Source organism: Uloborus diversus, chromosome 1, assembly GCF_026930045.1.
Source record: "Uloborus diversus isolate 005 chromosome 1, Udiv.v.3.1, whole genome shotgun sequence".
Classification (NCBI taxonomy): Eukaryota; Metazoa; Arthropoda; class Arachnida; order Araneae; family Uloboridae; genus Uloborus; species Uloborus diversus.
The window spans coordinates 179,119,211-179,133,844 of NC_072731.1; the positions used below are offsets into that span (position 1 = coordinate 179,119,211).

Here is a 14,634-nt window from a genome sequence, read left to right on the forward strand (position 1 = left end):
CTTTTTGAGTAGTATGAGAACAAATAATTTCATTTTAAGTTAGGTATATGATTTATTATGAAGAATTTTATGCAGTTGTGAGGCATCTGGATACTGGTTGATCACAGGTGCATCAAACATATAATTGTACATCTCCCATCCCAGGGCCTGATTAACATTTGGGAGGCCCTAAGCCAAACCCTTTTTTCGGGGCCCCAGGACATGGGAGTCAAGAGGTACGTTTTTAGCCATCGGCTAAAAATTTTTTACCATTTGGGGCCCTAGGCCACGCCCTATTCAGAAATTAGGCCTCTCCCTCCCAAGATAATTTAATAATTTGAAACTGGTTTTTAGGATTAACATTTCGTAAGACGTCATTAGCATTTTTTTTCCTTTTTTGCAGTATACTACCATTCTTTTGTGTCTTTTAAAGACTAAAAAATGCATGGCAGGAGTTACAAAAAATGACAAAAGTACTAATTTCATTGGATTCAAATAGATGTATCATTTAGCATTTGAATTATTGATCTATATTGAACGAGAAATTTAAACGTTTTACATTGTGTCACAAACGTCAACAAACACCAGTATTAATAAAACTCTTTCAATCTTATATAACGAATAAATACCATTGTACTGAAAATTAAATGGATCAATTAACCAATGTTTTGAAGCACAAAAATTGCAAACTACTGCATTTTCAATTTTTGTGCTTCAAAACATTGGTTAATTGATTCATTAAATATTTCAATCTTAGTCTCAATGTCATACTCTAATCATTTGCCTAATGCCTTCCCTTGTCAAAAAATAAGACCAAACTATAGAAAAGTAAATCAAATTTTAGAAGTGGTTTTTATACAAAACATTTTATTAAAATATGTTATGCTTTACAAAACTGAAGATTAAATCTTCTTCATCACAAAATATAATTTCAAACAAGTTGAAAAGTAGATTTACAGAGTTTCACAGAACTACAGACTGAATATAAGTTATTAATGTTTCATAAATAATGTCTTGTGAGGGGATTGGCAGTCCCAACCATAACATTGTAAGAACTTGCTGGATTCAAGATGGAATTTAGGGAAAATATTTAAAAATTGATAATATGTACTTGACATTTTAATAATGTGATAAATCTTTTTTTTTTTTTTTTTAATCTCTTTTTATGACTCAACTCATGATGTATAGTCTATTTAATTTCATCTTTTATGCACCATTCAAAAAATTATGTGCCATGGTCCCAGCTTTGATCTTATAAAATATTCCTAAATAAAGCTTATTTACTTGCAAACCTTTTTCCAGGAAAATTGTGTTTGTTTACTTATTCTGCCTTTGTTTTTTTTTTGATTAGGAAGTTCATATTCATCTGAATTCCTCCTCAAACATTGGATTTTTCCATCAATCCTTATAATTGTTCCTTGCTTTCAAAGGTTTACCTTAAACTTATTGCACTTTTTATCACATTTATGCTCTGCTCCACTGTGCCTCACTGATAAGCTCAAGTAATGCCGTTCAATCAACTAATCAGGTGTAGTTTTTCACTAAACAAATCAATATCATTTCACAACCTGGACTAACCATATTTTTTGGAATAAACAAGTTTCTACTCACTTAACATTGACACAAAAAGACCTAAAGTAAGCTTATTGTTTTGCCCCAATCTATATTGTGAGATTATGGGAGGTAAAAGGCAGAAATATTCTGTATGAAAATCAGGGCCGGATTTGGAAGTGTGGGGGCCCCGGGGCAACGAAGGAGTGGAGGCCCCTAATCAGGGTTGGAAAAGATCATCATATTTTCGAAAATATCCGATATTTTGATATATATTCGAATATTTTGATATATATGTATATATCTGATATTTTCGATCCGTGAAAGTTAGGATATTTTGTAAAAAAATTACTGTGGGTGCCTCTTTGTTGTGGAGGCCCCGGGGCAGTAGCCCCGCCTGCCCTCCCTTAAATCCGGCCCTGATGAAAATGTTCATGTAAGTTAGAATAAAGTTTAAGTTAAATGGTGGCGATAAAATGCACAGGACCAAATGCTTCAGAAAATAATTCTCTTTTAAGTAGTGAAAACAATTGTTCTATCATGGCCAGAAAGATCGGCATGGCAAATTAATGCTACATGAGTTTTCTTCTACAACCAAACTTATGTCATGAAAATTTGTAAAACTACAGTGGAAAATGTAAATATGTTTCCTTTATCTTGAGTTGATGACTCTGAATTCAATATATCTCTTAGATTACACAATGATGGAAAAGAAACATTGCTTTTGCTTGAGATGAAATGGATATCCAGTCAATGCACTGAATCTGCCTGTAAATTAATAGCTAATACATACTGAAATTTTTTATAAATATAACAAAGAATGCAATGCAATATGTTAAATGATACATGTACATGAAATAATTTAACTTACACATGTAACTTAATGCAATGTGAGAAAATAAATAAATAAAATTTAAACAAATACTAAATTACTCTAAAAAATAAATAACAAAGATATATTGACAACCAGCCAGAAGTGCCGACTGGATGCATCTGTCCAAATTGACATCCATTGGCTAAAAAGAGGGTCATAAAGTGCAGTATTTGGGGGATAAGGGGCAAGGTTTTTTGAAATCTTCTTCCCTAAAATGCAGCTTTAGGCACCCTTGATACTTAAAAAAAGGGGGGAGGGGGTCAAGACTACCATCTGGATCTGCACTTCGTTTTTGCAGCTATTGGTACTTGCCACTATATTTGACAAAGGAAAAATAATAACTAAACATAAATGCAACATTCTTTGGTGATCATAGTCCAATTATCCTACTTCAAAATTTAGTTTTATTAAAAATGCTAAACTATGAAATTTGTCTCTTTTCTAATTTTTGTTAAAACTTTTTTGAGATGCTTGATAAATACATCAATATCAGTTTTCTTGATGCCAATTGCTGCGGAAGCTGTCAAATACGGTTTAAAGTTAGAATCAGTATGAGCTCCCCAATTTTTGAATTCATAGCTCCCTATTGTTTTAACATCACCCGGAGCAACTACTCTTGTTCCCATAACAAACTTTGAAAATAACATTGAACCTATTTCAGTAATTGCTGCTCGATTAAGAGATTCAAATTGGCCAAGAGAAAATGCAACAGAAATGCAATTTTTAGGAGCATTTAAAACTGTTTCCCCAAATTCCACAGCTAGTTTTGTCAGTTCATTCTTTAAGTAAACATACATTTGTTCACGGTTTTCTAGCAAATTTTTGTAACCAAGTTTACCAAGATTTAATAATGTTATGAACATATCAGTTGAAGGTGCTCCTGAGCCCCTGCCAGGATACATTTTACCAACACTATCGACAAGCTTTCCATCAAAACCACACACTACAGACCCACCAACAGGAACCATAAAATTTTTATCAGTACTTGAAACAAACAAATCTAGCCTTGTTTTAGAGGCTCTCTCAATATCTTTAAGGTAGGCTCGACATTGTATACCATACGCATTATTTACTAAATGGGGAATGTCATAAGCTTGACATAACTTAGAGATTTCTAATAAATTATCGGGCTGCTTGGGGGCAAAACTAGATGTTGTGCTGAATATGCAAACAATACTTTCAGATCCAAGAGTTTTTATTTTTTCCTCAATTTCTTTATGAGATCCTGTCAGTCCATCTGAATCGTATTCATTTTGAATAATAATAGGAATTAATCCAGCAGTTAAGATACATTTAAAGCAAGATTTTTGATCAACTCTTGGCCATAAAACATACTTTGAACTTGATCTTTTACTTTGCAGTGTACGAAGACATAACATCAAGCTCATACCAGTTGCTAATGGGACAATAATGCATTTCTGCAAACTGGGAACTCCAATAGATTTCAGAATATCCAAAACTAAATCATTAGAAAGTTGTCCTATCAGACTTGATCCTGCTGCTTTTGGTTGTATTTCAGTAATATCTCCAGATCTTCCGATGCCATGGCCCATGTAGTAATGCCGGCGAGCCACTATTTTGGATGCAAACCTAGCTTCTCGTTCACCAACACCGCATGATCCAAAGAAATTATTGCTATCCATCATTGCAATTTCGTGCAATAAAACTTCAATTTTTTCGTCAGACCATCCTGTGTCTGGACAATTTTTATCCATGAAGAGGTTTAAAATTTTTTTTCGTCGGGTTTCAAATGATTGCACTGCCTGATCAGAATATTGCTTGACAAGAGCCTTAGAAGCTCTGATAGAGTTGCCGTCCATTTTTAGAAAATCGGTGAAAGTCAAAGCATTCAACTTGAGCAACAATAGTTTATAAGGAAATAAAATGTTTAGACAAAACAAAAATGAATGTATTTGAACTCAGTTCACATCATTAAATATATATATATATATTTTTTTAAATCGTATCATGCCATCTCGCCGAGAGGCCGACGACAGAAATACAGGTACGGTTGCGAACACAAATGTATGATAAATGTCAAACATTAGGCAGTGCCGAATAAATTTTTCATGCCAACTTTAAGAGGATTTATTAATATAACTGATTAGAAAGACCATGTGACATTTTCTCAAGTGAAATATTTTTCATTCAACAAGCAGAAACTGTAATAAAATATAGTTACATTTTGGTGGCCTTTAGATAAGCCTTTGTTCTGTGACTTTTTAAGGCTGTGTCAAGTTTTAAACTATCTCAACTTGACTTGCTTGTATTTGTTTATCTTCTGATTTTTCCGATCCCGATCTGAAGTTTAGAAATCTTTTCATTGTGATTTTTTCAACGATAGAAGTTTTTGGTATTAAAATAAGTTTAATTTGTTTCAGTTAACGTGAATTCATGTCATCAAGAGTACCACTTGATTTACAGCCTATTCAGGAAGAAAACCGGCATTCTTTTGACGACATTTTTCCTGAAGGATCTAGAGCCCCTCGTTCTTCTGAATTTATAAACTCTGCTTCTGGAGTTTCAGGCGTTCCTGAAACTTTTGAGTCTGGTAAGCTATTGTTTCAAAAAGTGATTAATTTAGCAGCACCTCTCGAGCGTACTTGCAAATAAATATTTGCTACTTTTTTCGTAATTTTATTGATTCCGACGTATTTTATTTGCTTAATTTTCACTCCTATACACAGGTGGTTGAATCTCCTGCTTTGTAGTTTTTGCTGCATAGTATACAAAGAAAGTTAGTACTAAACACAATTATTGATGTAGAATTTTTTTTTTTTTTTTGTTAATACTTTTTTTTTGCTCGAGGACTTGTCATTTATGTGACAATATTGGTTTCTTTGTATCGCTTTTTTAAGTGTACAGTTTTTAAAAACTGTTTATCTTATTTTTCTTTCCTTTCTGGATTAAACTCAAGTGTACTTCAAACATTAAAGCACTTTTCTACAGCCTCGATGTAAAATCACCATATTAGCGAGGAAAGAACAGCTTTATTAGAATCTCCAGTTGGCGACATTTATTGCAGATTAACATCTGCTGTAATATTGAGATCCTCTAAGTTAAATTGCTATAATGCAGAGATATCAGTAAAGTTCTGATTCAATGGATTTTTGTAACTAATCAATGTTAATGAAGACATTGTTGCAAACATTGCAGAACGTAAGAATTTAATTGTAGTGTGAGATTTGTCAAACATGGTGCAAAGTAATAGTGCTAGCATTATCACTCAATTTAACACATTTTGTGTGATCATTATCACTATTTTAAATCTTGCGTTATACTTTTCTACTCCAACAAGTAACAAAGGCAGTCAAAGCCGCTATAGCGAACCCTCAAATGACTAACTTGAGAGATCGTTATAGCCGAGGGTTTGCTATCCGATTTTTCCACAAAAATAAGGTCTGAATTTACCAAGTCAATTTTATAATAAAAATCTAATTTCACAATGCTTCTATTAGTAATTAGGGTATTAAAGTTTAGTATTTTAATTTTATTGTACTCAATAATGAGCAAACTATAAAAATTTACTTTTAATAAAATCTATAGCATGAAAAATGGATGATTTTTTTTGGCTACAAGTTTTGGATTGTCTGCATTTCACCAAATTTTAAGTCAACTATTACAAACAAATCCGCAGCATGTTGATCAATTGTTTCAGTTGCAAAAAGAAAGGATTAAAAACATTGACAGCTGCCTTTGAAGCTGAAATTGAAGGCCTAGATCTAAAATCTTCTGTTTCTTTATCAGTATCAGAAGATGAGTCTACAATTGATCAAAAAATACAAAAGCGCATAAAACCAGAAACCCTTCTTTGTACATGCAGGAATGAGATTTTTGAGCTTTTGCCGGAATTCCAGCTTTTTCTGTTGGCTTTTAAAACCTTTCCTCCTTTGTTTGCCTCTTTCAGGCATTTTTCTCAAAAATCGGAAAAGAATGCAATTTTTAAAAAAATTTCGGTCCCCAATTTCTTATTCTATTTTTCCCCCTCAAATCTTCATTCTCGGCGATATCTACCAGAAACATATGTTTTGAAATCATGCCAACAATGTCAAACACATGCTGCGCCGAAAGTTGCATGCTTCGTTTGAGATTTCAATCTTTTTGCATCCTGCAAGTATTTCAATTATTTTTCATGTTGGAGTGGTTTTTCACTATATGCTACCTAAATCTGCTTATTTTATTCATCATTTCAATAATATTTTTTAATCAGAGCCGTGTCCAAGGGGAGGGTTTTAGGGGTTAAACTCCTCCCATTGGAGAAAAAATAAAAATTAATAAATGAAGAATTGTGCACATTTGACTTAAAATTAGCTTTAATGTTCAAATTTGTGTACAGAACTTTTTTTAAAAAGCAGTCTCTTTGAAGTTGCCTGGTAACTTACGACACCGTCTTAATCAACTAAAATCATATTTTGGAAAAACAGAGATGGAGGAACAGTTGAATGGGCTGTCAATACTTTGTTTAATATTGCTTCTCATAAGGGGTTTTGATCTGGGGAGTTTCACAAAAAGCGATAACTGTTGCCGCTCTGTAGATGCATAGTAATTGCATTTGTTAATGTAATTTACATCTGCATCAAAACTCTTCCTATTTAGTTTGCTAAGCATTATCTTACAATATTAAAACCTGAAAACATATGTTATAAAAGAATTTGTGAAATTTTCTCAGTACTTGTTGCAATATATTGCACTGTAAACAGATAATAGGTTTGAATCTAAACAAGCAGTAAAATGGATAAATACTGAGGTTTTCTTGCCCAACCAGAAATTTCCTTCTGGGAGGTGGGGTTCATAACGATCCTTACATGTACAATACAACCTCATTTATCAGGACTAGATAGGACCAAAGGCAATCCTAATAAACGAAAATCCTGATAATAATCAATAATATTCTTAAATATGCAGACTTATCTTTTATTGCACCAAAAAACAATGCTTTCTAACAAAACTATATCATACCATTTTTTCTCAATTACTTCATCAGTTATAATTCAGCTGCAATAGTATTGGGCTGACATCCAAAGTATATCATATTGTTTGCTAAATTAGTACTATATTTTATTGTACGTCCTTTGCAGGAGTAGTATGCTTAATTGAAATGAAACCGAGTATTTGGCGCATTTAAACTTCTGTTCTTGAAATCATAATTTTAAATGATTATTTACGTAAATATATTTTTTCTACAAATTTGATCCGGATAAACAGGCGCTGGCTAAACGAGGTTCTGCTGTGTGTAAAATACATTAATAGAATAGGCAGTATATTACTTAAAACCTAATCTTCTGTGAATTTGAACCATCCCCCTCCTCTCCAAACTGCTAAGCCCCTCATTGTAACCTTAAACAGTGAAGAATTATTTGCACACTGAAGTGTGTTTTCCTGACAATGCAACTAAGAATGAAAATAATTGAATCCAAAAGCAGGTCCATCATTTGGGAGATCAGGGGGGTCAATTGCTACCCCTCTCCCAGGATTTTACAAACACAGGGATGTGCCGTCCTAAACTCGCTTTTAGAACAATCTTGGGAGCAGGAAAATGGTGAGTTTGGAGAAGTAAAACGGTGAATTTGGAGCAGCCTGGAGCAGTAAAATTGCAAATTTGGAGCAGCTTGCAGCAGCGAAAAGTTAAATTTTTCATCAATTTGTAGTAACTATGTATATTTCACGCACAGAAACATGTGTGACATGATAAAGTGATAAAAAAGGAGATTAAGGATGCAAAAAACCGTAACTCCAACACTCCAACTACTAATTGAAGCTCTCTTAATTACATTTATTTATTTGTTTATTTTTATTTTATTTTATATTTATTTATTTATTTATCCTTTTTTGTCTAATATTTTTCACAAAAAACAAGCCATGTCCTGCTCTACTTTTTTCTTACACTGATTTAAATTTAGTTCACATATTTACTTTGCTTAATACATCACTGCTTTTGTTCACATTTAAGTTTTGGTGTTTGATATCTATTTTTAAATTTATTTGCTTTTATGTAGTTCATATATATATGTAAAAGACACAAGATATATATACATAAAACTCAAAAACATATTCAAAAAGGCTTTAAAAAAAAAAAAACAAAAAAGAATAGTTAAATTTAAAAACTTTACCTCAACAAATTACAAGTGAGTTTTAAAGAGCTTTTTATTAATCTTTTTTTTTTTTTTTTGGTATCTGTAAGTTATTTACTAACATTTGACCTTACACACATAGTCATATATGTTACATACTGAGCTACTTGATTAACAAATCTGAAGATCAAGCAAAGGAAACCATTAAAACCTTTAATTTTTAACTATTTGATATTTAATCACAAAATTAATAATGAAATTACAATGAAAAAAAAAAATGCTTTTGAGAAATGATGTCATAAGAAAAGGAATTTTAAAATACATGTGAAAAAATAAAAATAAAAATTTTGAGGCAGGCTCAGAATATGGAAAGTAATGCTTGAGTCTCAGAAACTTTACATGTCTGCATTTTCATCGCCAGAGCATTAGAATTCCCCGATTTTTGCTATCTTATGTGTCTCCAACCAAAATTAGGGATCAATTTTCTGTCCTAAAATCTTAAGAAACCCAAGATTAAAAACTGGTGAACAATATTAATTTTTACACATGGCATTTGCTTAGATCAATTCGGATGCAACTAGATTTGACATTTTTGAGTGGGCGTGGCAAAAAGACAACTTACAAGTCCTCTTCTTCTGAAAACAAAAGATAAGAATGGTTGAAAATAATGGTCAATGCAAAATTTTTCAACTCAAAGGAAACGATCACATAATAAATTAAAACGATTGAATTTTTCAAAAGCGGATGCAACCGGATTTTAAAATACGCAAAAAATCGGGGGCTATGTAAAAAAAATCGTAAAAACAAGCTCCAAATGCCTAAACTTGATGATAATCTGAAAAAACTGCCAAATATGCTGAAGGAACTGCAACATTAAATGCAAAATCACACTTTTGGCGCAAGTTTGTCTGATTTTGGAGCAGAAAAGTTCATTTAGCAGTCTTTTGGAGCAGTTTGTCGCAACTGGCACATCCCTGCAAACATGATGAATTTAAGCATTTTTGTACGTATATTTTGTTGTTTTTTCAGATAAAATGTATCGATCAAACGCTTTGCACCTCCCCTTCAAAACAAAATATTTTGAAGTGACAGGCCTGCAAAAACCCCTCCCTTTATGAAATCCTGGACACGGGCCTGTTTTTAATCCTTTAATTTATTTTAGAAAAAATGAGAAAGTCAATCAAAAAATGTGGCTAAGCACCCACAGTCTTGAATTTTATTGAAACTTGGCATGGTTCCTTTTTTTTTGTGTGTGTGTGTGTGTATTTAAGAAAGTAAAAAATATTTATGGTGAATCTCAAATGGTTTAGCCTTTACAGCCTGTTAAAAGTTTTGAGATTTCATGATTAAATGAGGCAGCCTGCAAGTTGTTCTTTTGATTCTGAAATCATATTAGGAAGTTTTTAACAACAAATTTTGGTTCCAATGCAAGGAAAAAGATTAACTAATCATTTATATACATACTTATTTATTATTTTTATTTATTTATTTATGTATTTGTTTTTTCAATTCTTATTATGAACTACCACATAGGGAAATTTTATATTTTTCTCTCTGTTTTAAATTTTTACTTTACAAACAGACCTAATATTAAAATTTATGTTCTCACTCATTTAACACTATAAACCCAAAATTTTTTAAGGAAAAAAATGTATTTTTCTCTAAAAAATATGAAAAGTTGACACTATTGTGTGATGCAGCCAAGATTGGCATCTGGCTCCCCAAACCTTTTGTTCAAGAACTCAGGGGTTAGAAATTGTTGCCTCTTTTTCGAAATTTAGGTTTATTTAGGAATAAACACTTGTGCAAAAAATGGTACAATGTAGAAAATTGTACAAAATTATTACTCATACTTAATTATGTATTGCCTTTAAAAATGGTAAATTAGCCTCTTTGTTGAATTTTTGAATATCATGGCTTCTAGGTTTTATTTTGATGCGGTTTTGGATATCATCCCTTTTACAAAATTTTTTTTTGGATTTCCTCTGTTTTGCTCTCATCACTGTACATGTTCAAAGTCGAAAATTCTATCCAACAAAATAAAATTTGTTTGAAGTAAATTCACTCTTTAGGCCGGGGGTTCGTTTACAAATGATAGGATGTCTTTCCTACTTTTTTCACCAGATAATGAAAAGAAAATCTTGAAATTTTAGAAATTTTGGATTGCTATAGCCGATTCTGTAACTTTTGTAGATCATTACAAGCATCTGAAATTGGATTAATAATATTAGGTCTTCAGTTTGGACCATTTAAGAGGTTCGATATTGCCGGGTTTTACTGTACAAACAAAACTAATGAGTTCAAATACTATACAATAAATTCCTGATTATCAGCAGAATAGGGTAGCACGGTAAATGCAGACAAGCGTAGGCCATGGATAATCTGAATAATAGGTAAAAAACTATACTTAGTGTAAACACTATACAATAGCTAAAAAATGTTAGTAACACTCACACATTCATTTAAATTATAACTAAAACATTGCTGTATTGTATCTACTAATATTGAATATAAAAAATATGTAAAATCTAGAGCAAACAGGGACACAATCATAAATTTAGAAAATTATATATTGCTAAAAGTCTTGTGGATAATCTGACCGCTGATAATCGGAAGTTTGCTGTATTATTATTATTGTTATTACTTTCATAAATGTAGGTTTTAAAATATGCTTGAAGTATTGATATTAATTCAAGAACACATAAGAAACATACGTAAGTATAAAATGAGTGCATTTCTAAAAAATATATTAAAGACCTACATGTGAATTTTTAAAAAGTAATCTATTTTGGTAGAAATAGGAATTCTCTTTATTTTCTGCTAAAAAACAAACTTTGTATAAATACAAAGCACAAAACAAATATGAACAATTAAACAGTTTATGTTTCATTTTAAACTACTTGCTTATCATTCAGAATCTCAAAAACTTCTTTGAAAAATACTTTTCTTAAGAATAGGAAACAGGCCATAGCTAGATGTTAATATAAGGTCACTTGACTTGCATGGCAGGGCACTACAAAAAACATTTTTATGGTGAAGAATTTTATGCATCTTATTCATGGCTCATGACCATTGCAAGTTGAAAAATGGAGAATGACTTAGATGACCCCTCTTTTTTTTGTTTTCAAATATCTATATGTAGGAAGAGGGACAGGGCTAATCCAGCTTCTGATTTATTAGGAGAACATTTAGAATATGAGCACACAAATCAGGAAAATTGCATCATGTATGTATCCAGAGAAAAAGGATTAGCAATATGTACTTACCGGTAAAGTAGTTATTCATGCAAAACAGGGGTATAGGGCTCTCCCTGAGATATTTTTGAAATTGTAGCTCTAAAAACGTAATTTTAGACAATCTTTTGGAGATCTAAAAGGGGTGTTCTGAGGCCCTTCCTCATAAATATTTCGAAATTAAAGCCTGAAGCACATGGTGGTAGGTCATCTTTGGTAATGTTAGAGGAAAAGCTGAGGTTTAAGAAATCTGTTCTGGAAATATTTCAAAATTGAAGATTCAAAAACGTAATTTAGTTCCTTATTCGACCATGCTCTTAAGGAAATTCCGAAGCGCCAGGGATTATCTCCAGCAATGTTCATGAATTTCACCAGTTTCTTGTGAAAAACATGTTTTTTTATTATTATTATTTTTTTAAGTTTACAGAATTGCTGAACGTTGCATCAATGCAAGCTTTGCATTATTGCGAAAAATATTTTTAGTTACCAGTGAGAAGATATGTTCATCTTCTTTACTACAGGTTTTGTTTACAATTTTGTTATGATTTTTCCTGATTAAAAGGGTCCTAAACAAGGGCAAAATGCAATCTTTGGATGCTGTAGCTTAACAGTAGAGCTTCGGCCATATTTTCTGGAGTGCTCTAGCCTTTCTGTTAATTGAAGAAGGTACCAAGTTATTACTATAAATATATTTATGCTTTCGTGGAAAGCATTCTGATTGTTTAAAAAAATATCCCTGGTTAATTTCAGTAAGGTTACTGACTTTTAGCAGGAATTTACTATTAAGTTAGGCTCTTGTTGAACTTTATTTGTTTATTTATTTTTTTTGTTTTAGCACATCACATTTAACTATTTAAAAAATTACAAAGAGACCTCTCCCTTTAAAATTTATTGTGTCGCTGATACCTTCCTCTTAACTTTTCCAGTTTCTGCATATGTTACTTATTCTCCATACGTGTGGCTTGTCGATGTTTATAAATTTATTGATATGTCCCTCGGGTATAAAAGGTTAAAGATCCCCTACTCTAGAGAAAATTGCTTTTCTGTTAGTAACTTCATAATGAAAAAAAAAATTTTTTGAGTTGTTTTGATTGAAAGATTTATTAAATATCTATTTTCTTTCTTTCTTCCATGTTTAATTATATTTTTAACATTTCACAAATAGAAAAAAATTACCCTTAATTTATTTTAGACCAAGCTCATTAAGAGTGAGCAACTTCTCCTTATTTTAGTTTGTAGTGCAAGAAGATTGATGTTTAACAATTTTGAAAATTGTTTAAAGCATTTATTCATGAATTTTGTTTTTTAAGTGCCTATTTTACTACATTGAAAATCTAATTTTAACCTAAATGTTTCTTTTTTAACTAGATCATGTACAGAAATTTGCTGGCATTGGGCTCGAAATTACTAGGTTAGATATTTCTACTCTTGATGTTGAATTAATTTTGTTCTTTGAATTTTAAATTTTGTAGATATATTTCAACTTGTATATTTTTACAAATGAGGATAATGGGTATGTGTGGCTGCCAGCTTGTAAGATGTAATTTACATTATAAGATTTTTCAACGTATTGTAAGTTTAAGATCTTACGGTGTAATTCTAAGATAATTAGGTATTAGGTTTCTGGTATGGTGTTTTTTTAAAAAATGTCTTTCCTATTATGTTGTGTCGGCAGCATAAATAAACCACAGATAAGCTTTTAAGTGAATTTTCTGTACAAATAGATAATTTCCCTGATGATGTGCTAAAAATGTAGAGGATAGATGAAAATGGGCTGCTTTGAAAAAAATAGTTGATGTCCATAGGTAGATAATATAGATGTGCACGCTATGAACAAATGCATTTATTGCTCAGCAAATACATTTGCTGTAGAGATGTGCATCGTCTGATAATTGTTAATTAATATCAATATAAAACATTAACTATCTTCAAAATAAGTAGATAAGTTGGTGAAAAACATTCATGTTTTGCTTTCATGGATGCAGGATTAAAAGCAAAAGATTCTTAATAAAAGTTTTGTCTACCCACTGTGTATTGTTTTTCATAACTGCAGATAGTTTTGAGTTTTGTGCATACATACCTTATATTTTTATCTGACTTATATGTTGATGTCTATAGTTATTGAAGTGAGGCTCTCCTTTACTATGCTTTCCATTCTAGCCATAACTCACAGCAATGCAGAATGGGAAAGAATATGTAGTAGTGTCAGAAATGACAGAACTGCGTAGTTCTCTGTCTGATAATAACCTGGAGTACATTTTAATCATTTAGAACTTACAAAAAAAAAAAAAAAAAACTATTCTTTTGAAAGAGTTGAAAGAAAATTTTTGAAAGTTGCTAAGTCAGCAACTTTAGAAAACAAAAGTTCCAGTTAATGTAGCTGCAGCAAAAGCAGCAAGCTACATTAATTTGTGAAAGAAAAGTAACATTACTGCAAGCTATTAGTTTCTTCCAAAAAAAATTTTTGTTATCATTTATATTAAGTGATGCATCTTACAGAAAAATATTAGACAATGTTTCAGAAGTAAACACTTGTATTCTTAAATAGGGAAGTTGCAACCTATTAAATGTTCATATTTTGGCTATTGCATATTGTTAATTGACCCTCAAAACTAAAAAATTCACCATCGCCGAATTTTAAAACACCGTGGTTGATTTTTAATGAATTTTTAAAAATCCACGCGCAAAAGTGCGCTCTTCTGAAACGTCACGAGCCTACGTCACAGGGCGCGAATGGGCAGCCTTCCGCCGAACATCCCTTGTTTTCGCTAGGGACATTTTGAGCGCGCTGATATTTTTATTTTCTGAGATTTTCAATAATCCTTTTGAACACACTATGGAGGCCGGATTCGTTAAAGCACAATCTAAATAATCTTCCTCAAATAATATCCATGGTGATATTCGAATATTTCCGAGAGGATGAGAG

General features: G+C 31.6%; 2 protein-coding genes across 2 annotated transcripts in view; one reads left to right on the forward strand and one right to left on the reverse strand.

Moving 5' to 3' along the window:
- Positions 1-830: 830 nt before the first annotated feature.
- Positions 831-4,278, reverse strand: LOC129223342 (O-phosphoseryl-tRNA(Sec) selenium transferase-like). Its single transcript, XM_054857913.1, has one exon. The coding sequence runs from the start codon at positions 4,222-4,224 to the stop codon at positions 2,821-2,823; it is 1,404 nt and encodes a 467-aa protein (XP_054713888.1). The 5' UTR covers positions 4,225-4,278; the 3' UTR covers positions 831-2,820.
- Positions 4,279-4,693: 415 nt separating this feature from the next.
- LOC129223351 (mitochondrial outer membrane protein SLC25A46-like) overlaps positions 4,694-14,634 on the forward strand; it is a 33,385-nt gene continuing 23,444 nt past the window's right edge. The window contains exons 1-2 of the mRNA XM_054857923.1: positions 4,694-4,955; positions 13,077-13,119. Coding sequence (XP_054713898.1) covers positions 4,799-4,955; positions 13,077-13,119 — 200 coding nt within the window. The 5' untranslated portion in view covers positions 4,694-4,798. The remainder of the gene's footprint in view (positions 4,956-13,076; positions 13,120-14,634) is intronic.

Bases quoted from the DNA above. Each gene is read 5' to 3' on its own strand.
- LOC129223342 (XM_054857913.1), bottom strand. From the start codon at position 4,224: ATGGACGGCAACTCTATCAGAGCTTCTAAGGCTCTTGTCAAGCAATAT.